The sequence below is a fragment of the Nannobrachium achirus genome (genome assembly GCF_963921795.1).
Source record: "Nannobrachium achirus genome assembly, chromosome: 1".
Lineage (NCBI taxonomy): Eukaryota > Metazoa > Chordata > Actinopteri > Myctophiformes > Myctophidae > Nannobrachium > Nannobrachium achirus.
Window position 1 is genome coordinate 34,405,573 of NC_137810.1, and position 19,080 is coordinate 34,424,652.

A 19,080-nucleotide genomic window follows, 5' to 3' on the forward strand; every position below is an offset into this window, starting at 1 on the left:
CAGAAGAGAAGCAGAGGAAGGAGGCGGCAGAGGAGAGGAGCAGAGAGGAGGAGGCAGGCAGCAGCTCAGTGGAGGACGACGCCCCCACGGGGGCGGACGACTCTCTCCGTACCGACAGCATCACCTCCCTGGTGGAGGAGAAAGGTACTGCATCACCTCCATGGTGGAGGAGAAAGGTACTGCCCAGGAAGAGGTCTGGCTGTTGTGAGAGCTTCTTTTAGTGCACAGCTCTAGCGCTCTTAACAGCTCAGTGGCCTTGTGGTTAGCGTGCCCGCCCTGAGATTGGGAAGGAACCACAATGTTTGTTTATTATTGTTGTCTCTATAATAACCATCAATAATGAACAGAAATGAACATAAACAGAATTATGCTGTCCCTTTAATTTCCTAAAATACAGACACACATACGTGACGGGGTGACTTTGTAGTGGAATTAGCCTGACATAGCCATACTTAATATTGCTGTGTAGTTATTATAACTAGTTAAATAACTGTGTGGCAGGCATGCAAACTTGTTGCTTTTCGGTGAAAATCGCCGTTTTGAATCCAAATTGGTCATTTGTGTGAATCGTGCAGATTAATTAAAAAAGTTGTTTAGGGGGATGTGGGGGTTGTAGTGTCGTCAGAGCAGCAGTGAGAACTTGAGAAGAGGAGCGTTTTGTGGGTGTTTTCTTGAGCCATTTTTAGCCCAAGGAATGTTTTTTTGTGCAAAACAAATGCTTGCAATGGATTCAGCATCATGACAAACCCCTAGTTAGACCCCTCACATCCTACTTAAATACCCAGAAAAAGACTTTCCTGTATAGAAAGTCTATGGAAGCCCAACTTGATTTGGCCGTTGTGGTGACCCCTAAGGTCGCCGAAAGTCTATGGAAGCCCAACTTGATTTGGCCGTTGTGGTGACCCCTAAGGTCGCCGACTCGGGCGCCCTAGCTAAATCATTAGAGCATGCCCTGGGCTACATCTGTGCAAAAGTTGGCGCTTTTAGACTAACTAGAATATCGCCCGCCTTCGGCGGGCGAATCCTAGTGTTCGCACATAAATCCTTAGTCTAGTTGTGGGAAGAAAAGGATATCATCATCATCATGGCCCCAAATAACTTTTAAATATCTTGCAATTGGCGACGAGTCTCGACTCTTAACACTTGGGGAGCCAAACTCGTTCAGGGACGAGTTATGGCCACTAGGTGTCCCCCTGCCACAGGAAGTTATCTCGTTCACAGACGAGGCAACAAACAGTTAACTTTTTGAGCCTGCAGCTGCCCTTTGAATGACCTGAGTGCATTACGTCACCCAGTCAGTGCAGGCAGCCCCTCTGGGCAAGACGTCACGGAAGGACTTAACTTTGCTTTAGATTCTACTTTGAAATATAAGAACGGCTTTATCTAAGAATGACATAAAAACAGCCCCATGGAAGCAGAGAGCTGATTGTTTTCACAGCGACACTTTACCGCGATTTTACCGCGATTTTTGGATTTTAGTTTCGCGAGCGTTTGTAAACAAATGGATTATCCTCCTCAATCTTCTCTGGACACGCACGTGCACACGCACGAAGCTTGCGAGGCACGTCAAAACAAAGCGTAAGTCAATGGTGGCAGCAGCAACAGCTATAAATGTTATAAACCTTAGCAGCCCATGTGTTAATAAATCGGCAAGAGTGCCTCTCATTTTCAATACAAAGGCTAAGCTATATAAGCTCTCCATCATCAGCAATAGTAGTCAGTGGTGCGTGTTCCCCACACTCCCAAGCCCCCACCGTTGCGCTTAGGTTCACCGGGAAAAACTCGGTCGCGAGAGGCGACATGGGTTCTGAAGGCAAAGGTGGAGTCAGTGACGTAGCGGAGGCTCCGGCAGAGAAGTATAGGTTCCACTTGCGCAAAGGCACGTCGCATCCGCATACGTCAGGGACGTTTACTTGAGAGACACGGAAGAAGGAGAGACTGTAAAGGATAAGTGATTGTCGTCTCAGGAAGAAGGACAGACCTTTCAGGAAGAATGATATGTGACGTAGCACCGTTCGCGGCTGAGGCAGAAAAGCGGGGCAAAGAAGGTAAAAGAATGCATAAAGAGACAATAAATAGCGACGGTCCAAAAGCGAGAGGTATGATTGTGCTGTTGGTTAAATGGTTTTGGGAATTGGGCCGTGGGTCTGTGCTAACATAGCTGCAGTGTAGCAGCGGGATACAGTACACGGGGCGTGATTAACTTCTCAGGGAGTGGCTAACTTCTAAATCGTATATAAGGATATAGCGCAAAATGGCTATGTTATCTCCCTAACGCCCCCGACTAGTTTGCATGTCTGGTGTGGATTCTGTGGAGCCTGCATTTCCAATTGGCGGATAGTAAGAAATGGTTATAAACCCGCCCTATATTTGCGTACTTGGCCCTGATTGGTGCCCCACAACTTGCGGGCCAGTGAAATCCAATCACAACCGAGCGATGCCATAATAATCTGCAGAGGACTTGTCTTATTTATTTATTTTGCACCGGCAGATTTGTCTGGTTTCCAGGCTATAGCTGAACAAACTCTACACACTTCCGAAGGTTACCTAGGCCAGTGGTTCTTTGGCTGTGGACCCCTATTTAAAGAAATAGTGCCATGGACCCCCATAAGAGAAGATTTGTCAACATTTGTCATAAATAGCCAAAACATAAAATAGGGCTTGAGTGTTTAAACGGTTCATTTAGCTGGGGACCCCCTGAATCCCCCTCAGGGACCACTTTGAGAACCAGTGACATCTTGCTGTGTGTGTGTGTCCTGCAGCAGACAGCACCTCCGTAGCAACAGAGTGCTCCTTGAAGTTTGACGAGTCCATGACGGAGGACGAGATTGAGGAGCGCTCGTTCCGCTCCCTTCTGCCCTCTGAGGCGCACCGCCGTGGCACCTTGGAGAAGAAGTCCCGCCCACGCGAGGATTCGGAGGAGGAGCCAGCCAATCACAACAGGACGTTGACTTCGGCGACGTGTGACGGCTCTAAGGTGAGAGGATTGTGTTAGAGTATTGTGTTAACTCATTGTCTGCTCTATCACGGGTTTCCCGAGTTATTCCGGTTCTCTGACGCTGCCACGAGTTTCCAGAGTTCTTTTGGGGAAAAAAACATATATATATTTTTTTTTACTTCCTTCTATCTACTAGGCATGATCGCGGAATTGCATGTTTGACCCCCATACCAACCTCATCTTTCAAGATAGATCTCAGGAGTTGTCCCGACCCATCCTCACAGCGAAAATGCGGTTAATATTACACAGACAAAAGCGTTCCCTGAGACCAAGCGAAGCGTCTTTAGTCCACCACATATTGACCCGGATGAGAAACAGGCAGTGTTTACTTTCCATAGAGGTCAGGCGAGATTGTAGCATATCGCGAGATTTCCGTTTACTAGGCTTTTAGCTTTACTTATTTAGCACAAAGAAGTCTTACTCTTGGAGTTATTAGAGCCAGTATATACACAACAAGGCATCGTGGTGTAAAATTTAAAAAAAAGAAAGAAGGCAGAAGAATTTAATGTAGTTAGTCTGTTGATCGCTAGAATCTAGTAATATGAATGAGCAGAAAAATAAGAGGTGGTTGTAAGTTAATTTTACCTAAAGTTTATGCTGGTGAGGCAATGCACATTATTTCAGAATGTCTTGAGGAAAATACGATTTATTTGTGTTTATGTTGTAGCCTACATTGCTTGCAAAGACAAAAATAAATGTCAGTTATTTTGTAAGTAATTCCATGAATAAATAATAAATAAAATCGAAGAAATGGAAAATACGATAAAAAGGCAAATAAAGGGGGGATGTGTTTTATCCTGGAATTGTCCTTTAATACACCAATCAATCCCTTATGAAGTGTAAGACTTAGAGGAGATCAGTAGTGGCCGCACACTCGCGGCCTCAGTACCATTAAGTGCCTTTGTCTATCAACTGATGAGAGAGAATAAAACCAACCGATTGGGCAGGCATGCTGCCTTCCTCGGGGTATTGATCGTGTCTGCGTGAATACACCCAGGCACACTGACAGAAACATACCAGTTGAGTCACTGTTTGCTAATGGGAGGGGTGTGTAAACTTGCGCCGGTGACATTTCACATCATCGGTTGTGTTGTGTTGACCTTGTCTGATAAGATTTGTTCTCCTTTCTTGCTTTTCATTTCATGTACACTTAGAATTTGATATTCCTCCCCTACCGTTCTCATCTTCATCCTGCTCTACCTATTCATCAATCCTGAGCCTCAATCATTGAACCACGAAGGACTACTACCAAGGATACTAGGCCCCTTCTTGTTTTTGATGTACATTTAATATCTTCGCCAGTAATATCTACAGTCTCACAATGCATCAAACTTTAGCCTCAGAATAGGGATGATACGTTAATCGTGCCACCACTCCTCAGAACCTCGCCTTTCTCTCACCACACAACCTATGTTTTATTGTTGTTGTTTTTTTTTTTTACCCCCCCACATCCAGCCTCAAGACGTGAGCAGAGCGTTTTCGGGCGGCCAGGACAGCTTCTCCCAGTTCACCATGGACATGGTGCGTCAGTACATGAAGGACGAGGAGGTGCGCCTCCAGCACCAGAGCTCCCTGCTGCACCTCCGCCAGAGGGCCCTCAAGGAGAAGACCAAGACGGAGCTGGCCTGGCTGGAGCACCAGAAGAAGAGTCTGCGAGACAAGGGGGAGGACGACAAGATGCCCCCCATCAGGAAGAAACAGAGGGGCCTGCTGCTGAGGCTGCAGCAGGAGCAGGTACACTGGAGTCTGTGTTGATTGATTGAAATCGTTACTGGACAGAAATGTAAATGGCACGAGGTACAGTCTGACGTATAACACAAATAAGTCCTGGGGACTTGTTTTCCATTGTAGTCCTGCGTATTCAATTTATCAACATAGCATAAAGGTAACACCAAAATACAATATCATCGACAAATATTTATTTTTGGTGAGAGTTCACTTTAAATAGTCGTTCAGCTGAGTGTCTGCCTCACACTGACAACATTAACCTCACTTAAAACATATATACCTCATTGACCGGAGTCCCCCAGGGATCTGTCTTTGGCCCCCTCATTCACCGAAAATGACAGACCTACAAGCTCACAATGAGCCGACTAGATACCGGCTATTTCTGGGGAAGATAATTGGTGTAGACTAGCGGGATAAATGTAGGCCCCTGGTGAAGTATAGTCCTGGATTCTGCACAAAGCGAGTCAACATTAAGGTCTTCCAAATCATGCCCACAAGTGACCCCTTCGTTACTAATGATGTTCTTTATATAATGTTCTGTGTCTGTGCGTGTGTCTCTCTCTAGGCTGAGATCAGACGTCTTCAGGAGGCCAACAAGGCAGCGAGGAAGGAGCGTCAGCTGCTGCTGAAGCAACAGGAGGAGATTGAGAGGATGAGAACCTCCACATTCAGACTGAAGGAACGCCTCAGATGTGCTGGAGGAGAAGCACTGCCTGTTAGTACCGCCAGCCTCCAAGCCTATCCTTTCTTTTTAATGATTTGTTTTTGGGCTTTTATGCCTTTATTGATAAGACAGTAGAGTGTTAGGAAATGGGGGGAAAGATGGGGAGTGACACGCGGCAAAGGTCGTCTGGATCAGGAATCGAACCGGCGACGCCACCAGGCATCCATGCCTATGTGGCAATGCCTAAGTGATATGCGCCTGTAGGGCAGCGGGCACCCCACCTCCAAGCCTATCTATACATAATAACAAAGTCACACACACATTACACCACATTGTTAGAGACATTTCCTTTAGCACACAATGTGTCACATCTGCATTGTGTGCTAGTGGATAGGCTATTTTCGTTGTTGTTGTTGTTGTTGATATTATTATTATTATTACTACAGTATTACTGTTCGCCTGTAATCACATGCAAAAAACAGATTCTTTATTAATTGATTATTTTATCAAATTATTCTTATAAATGATTATATTGAATAGTTCGATTAACTATTGTACCCCTAATTTCATCCATTTAATAATTTGCCACATACAACCTGGCTTCCCTATTTTGGCTACAGTAGATGATAACACATTTTTACGACAGTTTTCAAAAATGTTAAAAATAGCAATCTACAAGCTCACATCACATAACGGCACATTGTGACCCCTAATTTCATCCATTTAATAATTTGCCACATACAACCTGGCTTCCCTATTTTGGCTACAGTAGATGATAACACATTTTTACGACAGTTTTCAAAAATGTTAAAAATAGCAATCTACAAGCTCACATCACATAACGGCACATTGTGAGCTTGTAGATCTGCTATTTTTGCTATTCATCATACATTACAACAAACTACTCAGTACTTAGGGCTTCAGTGGTTAAGACTATGATGGACGCACTCAATCTGAAACGTTTAGATTTAAACATCTCTGAAGAATGCCATATTAATGACAAAAGGAAAACGATAGTGGTGCTGTACAGCTTTGTAACACATCTCTCCTCAGTGTCCTTTCTCCTTCTTATTGTCTATTTGTGTCTTTTTAAACGTCCTACAGGAGACTCCCATGTCCGAGACCCCTGTGTCTGAATCTGCCTCTCCAGTCACAAGGATGGCAGACGGTGATGTCCGCAGCCCCTCGCCCCCCCTCTCCGTCTCTGGCAGCGAGACCAGCAGCATCATGCAGAAGCTGAAAAAGATGCGCTCTCATATGGATGAAAAGTAACGTTTTATTTTTATTTTACTTTAAGCCCTCAGACCGTTACTGTTTTCCTTCTGCAATCCTTTTTTCACCATCTCTTATTAACAGCGCTAACTGCAGGTGTACCCCTCTCCTGCCTGCCTCACATCCCGGGACTTGCTTCTGTTTTGCTTGTAAACACGTTATATAAAAATGTTCCTTGTTTTTTCCATTTTTTGGTAGGAATACAGGGTTTAATGGGTTTTGTTTTTAGTTCAAAATGCTCTTCTGCATAATGGGCTATGCTAAACTCTGAATGGTTAATGGTGAGTTTGGTTACTGGTGCCTAGTACAGTACCGTGGTTCCTATATGACTGATGGTTGAATCGTTGAATTCAGTGCGTTGGTCTTGTCTGGCTGAAAAGAATGGTGGAGCTAAATGCTGCCTTTCTTTCTCTTGGTGTTTAAATGCTGTGGTGTGGATGTGAATATAAGCATGCTCCACCTTGTTGTTCCTCTAGACTTGACTAGCATCCACACTGAGCGCTACCTCACACTAACTTCAGCTCTGCACAGCCTTAACTCTACTGCCATCTACCAGTCCCATATTCTAGTACTAAACATAACACATGCAACAAGTCCAGGAGATGGATGTTTTCTACTGATTTGTGAATGCATATGTAGGATTTTGAATTTAGTAATTTCTCTTAACCACTAGCCCTACATTGTCTACTGTCAGCTGTAGTTGTGCCTAACAACAATCTGGTTAAGTCAATGTGGACTTGTGTTCCCACCCCCGTTCTTTACATAGTGTTCAATTAAAAATTACTCTTATCCGGAGCTACCAGTATTTACAAAGTGAATCAGAGAGTGAACGGCATGAACTCCAGTCAACAAATGACAAGGTAAACGCTGCGGTCAAGTAAATAGAGTGCCAAAAAAATAAATAATAATAAGTACCACAAATAAACTAGGGTAGCTTGTGTAAACATCATCGGTCTAAATAAGATACTACTGTACTTAAATAAAATAACATACTTACCATCTGTGGACAAGCAAAACTCAACACAACTAAGTATTTGACCATGCTAAGTGCTGACAAATGGTCAATTGTTCTGGGGTTTAGGATTTGTAACTTGGTCATCCACCACAGCGTGGACCACCTTGGAATTCTATATGCCATCACTAGTCTTAGATTTCTCTGGGTTTGTACTCTGACCGTGACTAATTCTCAAGCACAAAGACCCTGGCCATTACTAGCAGACTTTAGGCTATAGAGTGAAACATGTGTCTAACATTGAACTAAGTTGGCTCAGAAAGTCTCTAATCTTGCATCTGTTTGTTTGCTTGCATTGGTGGATAAACAGTCTGTTGCTTTTTTAACCCCTCCTCTCTATCATTCTCTATTGACCCTGATCATGGCTGATCATAATGAATGGTTTCTGCTGGAATTGATATATATAAATAACTTTTAACCTCATTAACCCTGCCATCCCTATTTTGGGATTAGAGCGCGCAAAAATAGCCTAGGCCTACCTACAGTATGTTTAATTTATGCACGTCGAATGCTTGTGTCGTACAATGAAAACAGCTGATCTACAAGTTCACAGCGTGTTGCATTGCAATGCCTTTGGAGCGTTTAGATCTGCTATTTTTGTCGTATGACGTGTCAGGCTTAATAACCAACCGATGACTAAACATTAACAATTTGAATAGCCAGGTTCACTGATTCCTTGGTGTTTTGATCTGTTGAGATTCCTTATTCAATTTAGCATCGGCCACAGACAAAACATCTTTTGAATTCCTTGTTGCTTTAAAGGAGTAGTTCACCCCCAAAATGACTTTTTTTCTATTGATTACTCATGCCATGGATAGTAGAGTTCAATAATATTTTTTGTTTTTTGTCGCATTCCTAAGATTTGATTCGAGTAAATTTACCCCCATTGATTCCGGATGGGGACCCGTTTCGAAACGGGTCCCCATCCGGAACGAATGGGGGGGTACATTTATTGTTATCACATTTTTGTCTTAGGAATGCGACAAAAAACTAAAAATATTATTGAACTCTAGTCTCCACGGCGTGACTAATCAATAGAAAAAAAGTCATTTTGGGGGTGAACTCTACTCCTTTAATCTGTTGTGATTCCTTAATCAATATCGTATCAGTCACTGACAAAAGCCCCTTTGAACCCGCTTCGCCTTGAAGGTTAGCCATCCACCACATCAAACCTTGCACTGGCACTGTGTTGAAGGCAGGCAGACACATCTTCAAACTTAGCTTAACCCATTTAGGCCAAGGATTATTGACTGCTTTAACTATTGAAAAATAGCAGATATACAAGCTGCGAGCTTGTAGATCTGCTATTTTTGAAAAATCATGATTTTTTTTTTGCAAGTCTTTGAATATATCTATTTAAAAGCAAACATTTGTAACTCAAATATTTGCTTCTGGGTGGTCCCTGGAACAACATATTTTGAGATGGGGGGTCCGTGGCCAAATACCTGTAAGTCTGGGGGTCCTTGACATGAAAAAGTTTGAGAACAACATGATTTAGAAGAAGGATTTAGAAGTCGGGTCAGAGATCGGGTCAAAGATATTCAAAGACTTGCACACATTTTCACGATTTTTCAAAAATAGCAGATCTACAAGCTCGCAGCGCGGCACTCGGTGCCGCGCTGTGAGCTTGTATATCTGCTATTTTTCTAAAGTTAAAGCATAAAATAATGGTTAAAGTGGTTAAAATCTAACGCGACTCGGGCGTGTTCCAGGTATTTGAGAGTTAAATTATACTTGAATGTATGACTGTGTCGCTCACCAGAAACTGTTTTGTAGTTGAAGATCAGGTATTTTCGGTGAGCGACACGGCCATATGACAAAAGTATAAATGAGCCATTAACCTCATCAGAACACAAAGCCATGCAGACGTGCTACCACAAAAACCCCTTGGACTCGTATACCTTCAGCGTAATTAAACCACGTGTACTCATGCCTTTCTTCTTCTCCCTTTCTTTCTGCTTGTCCTCTGTTCCGTTATGTCTTTTTGTTTTCTCTGTTGTTTGCTGTTTATCACGTTTTTATTCTTGTTTTCCACACTGTGTGAATCCTGGGCCATTCTGATGTGTGTGTGTGTGTCTGTCTGTATGTGTGTGTGTGTGTGTGTGTGTGTGTGTGTGTGTGTGTGTGTGTGTCTGTGTGTGCGCGCGTGCGTGCACATTTGTGCGTGTGTGTCTGTGTCTGTGTGTGTGCGCGTGCGTGCACATTTGTGCGTGTGTGTGTGTGTGTGTGTGTGTGTGTGTGTGTATTGTAGACTCTGCTCTCCTGTGCACTACTTCTTCTCTGTGTTCACGGCCCAACACTGGGCCTCCCTCAGTGTCTGTCTCCCCAACCTTCACCCCAAATTCCAGCTCTTTATCTACAACCAGTTGGTCAGGTACTGTACAGAGCTCTCTCTACCTCTTCTTCCCCGTTCCACCCCCCCATCCCCTGCCCCGCTTCACCTCCTGCCCCATGGAGCATGCTTGTGTTCAGCCACTACCACTGGCACTTTGGGGGAGGGAGGGGTGAGTGTGCTTGGATGCGGACGTTTTCCTTTTATTATGTGTTTTTGGTTTGGGTGGGGTTTTTTTTCTTCTTTTTCTTCAGGGTTGAAAGAATTGAGAGTGGGTTTCAGTCGAAGCTTGAAAAGCACCTGAGGAATGCCGCCTTGTTGAAATGAGCTGACCTTTTATTTACACACAAAAAATGTTTTCATTTTGATTCATGTTATTCAATTATTTATTCATTTGTTCAATTTTCAATCGGGCACTGCATGCGGAGTCACTGTTGGTTGCATGGAAGTACAATTGTTTTGATGACAACTTCCTTTAAGAAGGGGAGTTGAAGCCTCTCTGTCATTTCAAATATGATCACAGTGAATATGAAGCAGTTCTGTTCTTTAAAGGTCAAAGGTCAGTTTCATTTTAATAGGAGCGTCTTCCTTTTCGGAGGGTAATCTCAGTTTGAATGCTGGGATTTCACCCGTTTCCACCTGGTGATTACTGTGTGACTTAATTCTTGCCTCCCGCTCTCTTTCTCTCTCTGACGCAAAACCCGGAATTCATGAATGAATTGTTGCAGTGCGTCTCTTTTCAACTCACTTCCATTTGTGGTTGCTCGCTGTTTAGTCTCAGTGCAGTCAATGAGATCAAATCACACCCCATCCTTGGCAGAAAGCGGAGCAGAGACCGAATGGTCTGTATAGTATCTTTAATGAGCCAGTAAATCTTCACTAGGCCTTCTTATTAGGTAACTGTTGCATAGGATGGGTTAATATGTACAGATGGCCACTGGCTCTAATAGAATTTGTTTAGGACACTTAAAGAGGCCCCTGGCCAGGTCCTTCTGAATATGGCCTGTCATCAGTATGCATTAGGTCAAGAAGAAGGCCTCTAAATTAGATCAAAGCTAAATAACACTACACTGTAATGGCACTCGCAGCTGTGGAAGGACACTTTAGAGAGCAGCTGTGTAACGTACATCTGACTGTACATCTATTTGAATGGGCACCTATATGAAGGTGGTCATCAATATTAGTTCAGTTTATTTGCAGAAAAGATTAAGTGCAGATCCAAGCTGTTGAAAACGGTACTAAAATGATGAAATCTAGAAACATAACATATAATATGATTCATATGTTGAAGGTGTGATATGGTTAAAAAGTTACTTAGATAATCATAAGGACAAGATAGACCATATTGCCCATGGTTGGCTAAGGGAGAATTATATCTAGGGCTGCAACTAGCAATTTTCATAATTGATTAATCTGTGGATGATTTGTCTGATTATTTGATTAACCAATGCAATTAAATTAGACCATACAATATATATGGTCTAATTTAATATATATGGAACAATGACAAGCATTCATATCTTGGTTAAGTTGTAAATAGCACATAGATTTGCTTGATTGATTCCTGTATACACACTCAGGTATGGTTGGTTCTGCTATTGACTCATTTACATACAGTAGTATGGTTGGGTTGAGTGTGTGTCCAACCAACTGAAGAATCATGTCTTTTTGTTTCAACGTGATGCATGACTCTAACCTGGATATCTTTTATTGTATACAGTTTGTTTCTCCTGTGTGATCTGTCTTGTGAAAATACATATGCCTTTTTGTCTTTTAAGAATTTCAGAGGCCACTCACTTGGACACCTTTGGTATCAAATTGATTATCCTTGTAAATGACATAACGAAAGCATGGATTGGATTATGTAACTGTATGTGTGTGTTTGTGTATGGGGGCAAGGTTGAGTTTGCAGTGAAAAGGGGTCGTCTGTCTGGGTGGTTGGGGGCTGCTTGCTTCTGCAGTGTAACAATCGCTCGACACTTCCTGATTGTTTTTATCCTTTCTCTGCCCTTTCTGTCCCTCTCTTTCCATTGTCCCCATACCCGTTTCTCTCCACTTTCCTCACAACCCCAACTTTTATCCCTGCCTTAACCTTCATACCTGCCCCTCTCAACTGTTTTCTCTTTACCCACCAATCCACCTTGATCCATCCCTCCCTCTTATTTGTCCCATCTACCTGCCATCTTTACCATACTCGGCTCCTCCAAAACCATCCCTCTGTCCAACAACCGCCACCCTCTTTCTCTTCTATCCACCTCTCTCTCCATCCATTCGTTCCCCTCCGTCTCTCCAGGTTTCTGACTAAGCGGGAGCAGCAGCTGATGCAGAGGCGGCGACATGCCGAGGAGCTGCTGGAGTGGAAGCAGAGGCTGGACCAGGAGGAGGCCGAGGTCCGCAGGATGGAGCAGGAGGCCCTCGCCGCCTGGGACCGCAAGAGGTCCCGGGACGGCCCTGCCGTCGGTCACTCCTCTAACCTCCAGCATCATAGCCCAGAACACAGGACTGACAGCGAGAAAGGTGAAGTCATGTACAACAATAGCATGCTACATTTATGATAACAATCTTAATTTAGCCGTTTTCAAAATATTTTGCACAATAATAAACTGCTAAATGAGTAATAAAGTGGGGTTATGCCTTACGACCTTAAGTGAAAACAGCCAGTCTATAAGCTCACACTGCTTGGCATCATGATGCCTTTTAGGCTATTTTTGCTACAGTTCTGTTTCAGTAAAAATAGAGGGGTCAAGTGGTTCAATCTGTTTCCATGTCCGCAGAGTGTGTGAGTGAGGGCGACTACTCCTCTGCCACACCTGAGTCCAGCATTCACACAGAGAGGTCAGCAGCCCAGGTGTCAGACAGTCCATCCACAGCACCTCCTGACTCCGTCCCTGATACACCGTTAGCTTCCATCCACAGCAGCCCTTCCAACTACACCCAAGACTTCACTTCCGCCTCTCCATCGCCCAGCAAGCCAGTAAGCACGGATGGGATTTCATTTGCATGGACAGTTGTGCCACAATACCATTTGATATGTATTTTGTCCCAGTCTTCCCTATCACAGACTTCTCCAAGAAATATTTTTGTTGTGTGTAAAACAGGCAATATCTTACCATTTCTTTAGTAGTTTTTGTTATTTGGGTGTTTATTGTTTCTTAGGGTTGCAGTTGGTTTGGCTTTTTTGCTTCTGTATCACTTTTCTGAAGGTTAGAGTGAACGACTTTCTCAATGAAAGTTCCTTCTTTGTGAAGAGAATATGATTTCTGTCCTGAAACTCTCTCCAGCCTCCTTCAGACTACGGAATCCTGTTTAGATGCTGCAGGGGAATTTCAAGACTCTTTGTCAATGAGCTTTAAAAATAGATAACAAACAAGGCTTTCCTCATGGGAATGTCACTAGTATGTAAATGTTTGTTTTTGCTGCTGCACGGCACAGTTATGCTGCATTTCTTTGACTGAGTATGGGGGACAGACTGGGTCATGTTATTTGTTACTATACACTACTAACATAAATCTGATCATCCACCACTTCATCATATTCTGAATGAACCTCCTCTTTCTCTCTCCTCCTCTCTCTGTGCACTCTGCCCAGTCTGCTCCAGCCAAAGGCAGCCTCAGCACCGCTCCCTCTCCATCAAATATCAGCGCTAGTAATACCAAGATGCAGCTTTGCACCGCCTCCCGGACCCCCAGCAACGCAAAAACCCATTCCACCGACACCCCCACAGCCACACAGACTGGTGAGTTGCAACCCCCCCCCAACACACAAGTTAACGATACGGATACGTCCTCGCCTTAACTTTTGAAATTGATGTATAGATATTACATGTTAATCATGATGCCTCAGAGCAGAAGATGAGAGAAACAGGGAGGGAGAGAGGAGCTACAGTATATTGCTGGCACAGTGTGGTTAGGCATAATGTGATGCTGCCAGGAATGCATTATGCGAGCACTTCCCTGTTACTTAACCTGCTTAGCTGTGTGATGGGAAAAGAGGATAGTTTGTATTGCATTATTGCAGCCCCTGCAGACTCAGAGATGGTCGGGTAGGCCATGACTGTTGCTAGCTGGTAGAAATGGCATCGTCACTGCTTTATTCACAGTTCAGGTTGGTATTTCAACCTTCACGTTGATTCAGTAGACCACTGTGACTGTATTTACCAGTACTTCAGTCACTAATGTGAACGGATGTCTGGTGTTATTTATGGTGTAGAATTGAAGGCACAGGCAAAGCAACATGCTTAATAAACAAACTCAGTTTGATTGTGTTTCAGTGGAGGCACTAAGTCGGATAGCTTTCTTATTTTGCTAGTCACAGCATTTTGACACTGAGTTGGTGTTCTAACTGTGATTTACCATGTAAATATTCCTTCAGAACCCGTATCAGACCAGAGTGACATTGAGAGCCGAATCAGGGCTCTGAAAGAGGAGCTGAGGAAACGCAAGTCTATGGCGTACCAGCTGAAGAAGGAGCAGAAGAAGAGGAACAAGGAGCGCCTGAAGGCACAGGAAGCCAGCCTCCTGAAGCAGCTGGATGTAAGTATATGTGTGTAGGCTGCTGAACTGGTGGTTAGGCTAGCATTGTGTAGGTGTACTTGTCAACCACATGTTATATGGTGTGTGTGTGTTTGTAGTATGTGCAAGTACATCTCCTCTTATGCATGTTCCGTGTTCATTTATACATTAATAAGGTATCTGTTAACCTGTAATATGATTTTTTTCCCTCTTCTGCCCAGTCCTATAATGATTTTATAGAGAAGACCAAGGCAGAGCTGAATAAGGAGCCAGATGCAACACCTGTTGCCAAACCCCAGATCAAAGCACCCGCCTCTACCTCTGAGAAACCCAGAATCAAACCACCTCCCCCACACAGGTATTGCACATTCACAATTATGCACAGAGTTGCATTTTTAGCTTATAAATCAGAGTTATTGCAGTGAATCATAAATTAGGCTTCATAATGTAAGCCAGAGAAGCCTTCAAAAGGTTCAAATTGAAACATCTTTCCCTCCCCCACAGCACTGAGGACAGCAGAAGGATTACCTTAGACGCTAAGAGGACCTACCCTGATTCTCCATTGGATCATGGTGGGTGTGGGCTTTTTATTTAACAATTTTTTTGTTTGTTTTTCATTTCATTTATTTTTCATGATCTTCAGCGCATTTGTTTAATCGTTTGTATTCTGAAAACCGGATGTTCTCCTGTTTTGTTTGTTCGCAGGTGACCTTAGCTCACCCGGTCGAAGTAGATCCACCTCACTGGCTGAAGAGCAGTCTGATGAGGACCCACCAACAGTTACCCCAACCCCAGTATTCGGTAGCCCAGAGCGTCCCGGTCGCCTGCTCTCCTCAGAGGATCTTTCCATGCCTGCTTCCAGGGAGGCTGGGTCTCTGAGTGGACAATCCCAAGTTTTGTCTAACCATAGGTCAGTCATTGAGGAGGAGCTTGAGGTAGAGGTGGGATATATATCTGAGGATCAGCATTCTGAATGTCTTCTCAAACTAGACCATGAGGAAAGACCCAGTGCCCCACAGAAGCTCCCTGTATCTGCCCATATTCCTTCCTCCAAGAGTGAATTTGACCTGGATAGAGATGTGCAAATGAAGACAAGGGAGATATCTGAGAAAGAAAAGGGCGTGAAATCTCTGGTTTCCCACTCAAGCAAGTCGCATTTGGCTGCTGTAGATACCTTGGCACATCATGACAACAGCGTCTCTTCAAATGGCCGTTCCTACACCCCAGACTCGGTTGCTTTCTCCTCCAAGAAGGAGCCACTGACAAAGGACGCGGAGGCCTCGCATCCCTCTGCAGACGGTTACCACGATGACTTTGAGTCGTCCTTAGAGTCATCGCCCAGGGAAAATCACCATAGCTCCATGCCTACCTCTCCAGAGTCTCCATCCCGTCCAGAGATCAGAGCTTCCAAGGAGGACGCCTATAGCAGGTCCCCAACCTATGACAGCCAGGATGAGGTGGAGGAGGACATTGCTGAGGAGCTGAGTGACCACTCTATTGTCAATGGGGATAGCCACCACTCTGGAAGGCTACTAGAACTCCATAGCCAGACCAATCACTCAGGAGTTGACACCAAGGAGAACAACATTAATGCCAACTACTCTCCAAGCATCTCCCCTTCGCATTCGCCACTTTCCCCAGTTCCTGATCAGATGTCCAGCTTCAATATTGGAGACCGGGTTCTTGTCAGCAACGTTCAGCCTGGCACACTGAAGTTCAAAGGTCCAACTAAGTTTGCCAATGGGTTCTGGGCTGGAGTGGAGCTGGATAAATCAGAAGGTAGCAACGATGGCACCTATGATGGCGTGGTATACTTTGAGTGTGAGGAGCGCCACGGTATCTTTGCTCCTCCTGACAAAATCACGCGGTTGCCAGAGAAGTATGAGACCTACACAGACACCATAGAGGATGACGACTCGTTCTTTGACGACCTGTCTGATAAAGATGGTAATAAACATGAGACTGCTGAGAAGAAACCGCAGCAGCGGGGTGAACTGAAGAGTAAAAGTGGAGGCAGGATTCATGAAGACCACAGGTCTAGAGATAAAGAGCCTGCTGATGAGGTTGAATATCCAGCTAAACACCAGAATAACCTGACCTCTCTGACGGGGAAGGCCCACCTCGGCTCACATAATCACATAGAATCTGGGCATCCGGTGTATAACGGAGGGAGTCGCGACATCATGTTGGAGTTTGATGATGTACCAACCACCCTCCTCATCTCTGACATGGACAAGCAAGGCCAGGGGAAGCAGAGCTCGAAGGTGCTTGCTGAAGAGAAAAACAATGACTCCCATCGCAAGTCTATGTTAAGAGCAGACGGAGACAGAAAAATGCTTGACGCTTTCGCCGACAGGCTCCTTAATAACTTTATGAAAGATGCCGTAAAGCAGGTCACTGAAATTAAAAAAGCCAAAGAGCAGAAAATCGCAGCTGCCAACCAGATGAATGGAGGCCTGTTCAGTGAAAATAATAGACTCACTTCAGTGGAACAGAAGGACGGTTTGCCCTTCTTCCTGGATGCTGACAAGGAGGAGTTGTCATCCCCTGAACTGTGCAACCGAACGGTGAGTTCATGATTTAGAAACTTCAAAATGTAAAACAGATAAGATCTTTTTTCACTAATTTGAAAATGCTGAATAGCATTGTAGACAGGCAAAATATCACTGCAGTTTTCTATCTCCCAACGGGAAGAGATAATTGTGACGATGACTGAACTACAATAAAGATGGAAATGCATCTTGTGTCCAATCTGGTCTGCCATCTGCTTCAAACAACTTTATTGACATTTTTAACCAATAGGTATACCACCCCCAACCAACCACTGCAGATGTGCTAGTTATATTGTATTAACGTTCTCTTTTCATAATAAAATGTTAAAATTAGTCCTGCATTGTATTTGTAGCCTTAAATAAATAAATTAGTCCTGGGTTGTATTTGTAACCTTAAATAAATAAATGAAAAGTTTGTTTTTGTTTGTTCAGTCCCCACCCCCTCCCAGTTTGTAGGATATGTACATCCAAAGTCCATATGACGACTCTTTTCTATGTTGACAGACTTTATTGAATTGGGCGATCTTTGTTTCGTTTTTTTTTTTTACTACATTTAACTTAATCAGTAAGAGACTCTCTTCAGATTAGATCAAAAGCATAATAGTGTTAATAAACAATATAATGACACTTTTGGAATATGATATATTCTAGTCTAGTGCCTCTTTAAATAAATACAGAAAACAAAATTCTGAAACAAATTCACTGTATTCTTTCTCATTTTATCCTGATAGGAAAGTCCCGTGTTGGGGCCCGGCGGTCAAGAGGAGCTCGCCAAGCGTCTAGCAGAGCTGGAACTGAGCCGCGAGCTGCTGGAGGATCTGGGCGACGAGCAAGACTGGTTCGACGAGGACTTTGGCCTCAGCTCCCGCCGGGAACAGCAGAGACGCGAACAGAAACGGAGAGAGGAGGAGGAGGAAGAGAGGCTGGGAGGCGGAGGAGGGATGTCTGGGTCAGCTGTAGTAGCAGCCCTGGGGGGCTTGGCTACAGGTGGAGAGCATCAGGCCAAGACCCCACCCAGGCCCGAGCTGCCGCTTCCTCTGCCCCCCAAGCTTCCCGAGCAGCCTGCCATGGTGGTGCCCCACTCTGCATCGGAGGTGGAGAAGCTGGTCCATACTGCTACACAGGAGATCTGGGACAGCTGTCAGCTGGTGAAGCAGGGCACACCAACCCTGGCGGGGCTGCCCGTCCCAAAGCCTTCACAGGAGTATCTGGGTAAAGAAGCCAGTGGGCAGGACCAGGAGGCCCTCTGCATCCGTAGCTACAGACAGGTAAAGCTTGTTTCTCACTCAACAAGAATTCCGCAGAGTTAAGCTGGATGGCGGATTGGAGCTAATCAAAGCCAGCTACTGCTCTTTATTATGTTGTGAATTGGATCAACACCTGTGATGGGATCAAGACCAATCACTGTTGTTTATTTCTCTAAATCTGTCTAGGCTGTGTATGACCTGACATGGGAGATCCTTCAGGAGATCTACGCTGAAGACCCTAACATCTATCAGCCACAGTGGGTGAAACCTCGGCGGGTCAGCTCCTCATACTTCCACAAGGTCAAGACCGCTGGAGACATCACCAAAGTCCAGGCAAGTCAAACGTTCTCAGACTTCTCACAGCTTGGGGTACATACAGTCTAATTTGTGTGTGAAGTAGTCGGCTGAACTTTGTATGATTATTTCCTGAACAGGAATTCGTAGCAACAGAAGTATTGAAGCATTATGGTCTGAAGAAAGACCACAACCAGAAGTCTGACTGGCAGAAGATGCTCAAATTTGGCAGGAAGAAACGAGACCGAGTAGATCACATACTGGTAAGAGTAGAACTCTTATTGTCTTCACCTTTTGAGTCAAATATGATAACCATGGTGAATGCTGCATTTATATAGCACCTTTATCCAAAGCTCTTTTACAATGCATTACATTCACCCATCCACACATATACACACTTCAAAGGCAGAGGAAACCATGCAAGGCACCAACCTGCTCCTCGGGAGCAGTCAGGGCTTGTGTCTTGACAA

At 44.3% G+C, this 19,080-nt stretch overlaps 1 protein-coding gene across 4 annotated transcripts in view; it reads left to right on the forward strand.

The window, feature by feature from the left end:
* cep350 (centrosomal protein 350) overlaps positions 1 to 19,080 on the forward strand; it is a 48,731-nt gene that overhangs the window by 26,378 nt on the left and 3,273 nt on the right. Inside the window, exons 22-37 of one of the 4 annotated variants that reach the window (XM_080736004.1) lie at positions 1 to 144; positions 2,763 to 2,977; positions 4,454 to 4,732; positions 5,292 to 5,441; positions 6,495 to 6,658; positions 9,926 to 10,048; positions 12,300 to 12,523; positions 12,781 to 12,980; positions 13,595 to 13,742; positions 14,378 to 14,538; positions 14,739 to 14,875; positions 15,022 to 15,089; positions 15,223 to 17,084; positions 17,801 to 18,337; positions 18,503 to 18,649; positions 18,751 to 18,873. The exon at positions 1 to 144 is cut by the window's left edge and continues 77 nt beyond it. In XM_080736004.1, coding sequence (XP_080592130.1) covers positions 1 to 144; positions 2,763 to 2,977; positions 4,454 to 4,732; positions 5,292 to 5,441; positions 6,495 to 6,658; positions 9,926 to 10,048; positions 12,300 to 12,523; positions 12,781 to 12,980; positions 13,595 to 13,742; positions 14,378 to 14,538; positions 14,739 to 14,875; positions 15,022 to 15,089; positions 15,223 to 17,084; positions 17,801 to 18,337; positions 18,503 to 18,649; positions 18,751 to 18,873 — 4,682 coding nt within the window. The remainder of the gene's footprint in view (positions 145 to 2,762; positions 2,978 to 4,453; positions 4,733 to 5,291; positions 5,442 to 6,494; positions 6,659 to 9,925; positions 10,049 to 12,299; positions 12,524 to 12,780; positions 12,981 to 13,594; positions 13,743 to 14,377; positions 14,539 to 14,738; positions 14,876 to 15,021; positions 15,090 to 15,222; positions 17,085 to 17,800; positions 18,338 to 18,502; positions 18,650 to 18,750; positions 18,874 to 19,080) is intronic. The other 3 variants (XM_080736005.1, XM_080736006.1, XM_080736007.1) reach the window with 3 other exon arrangements.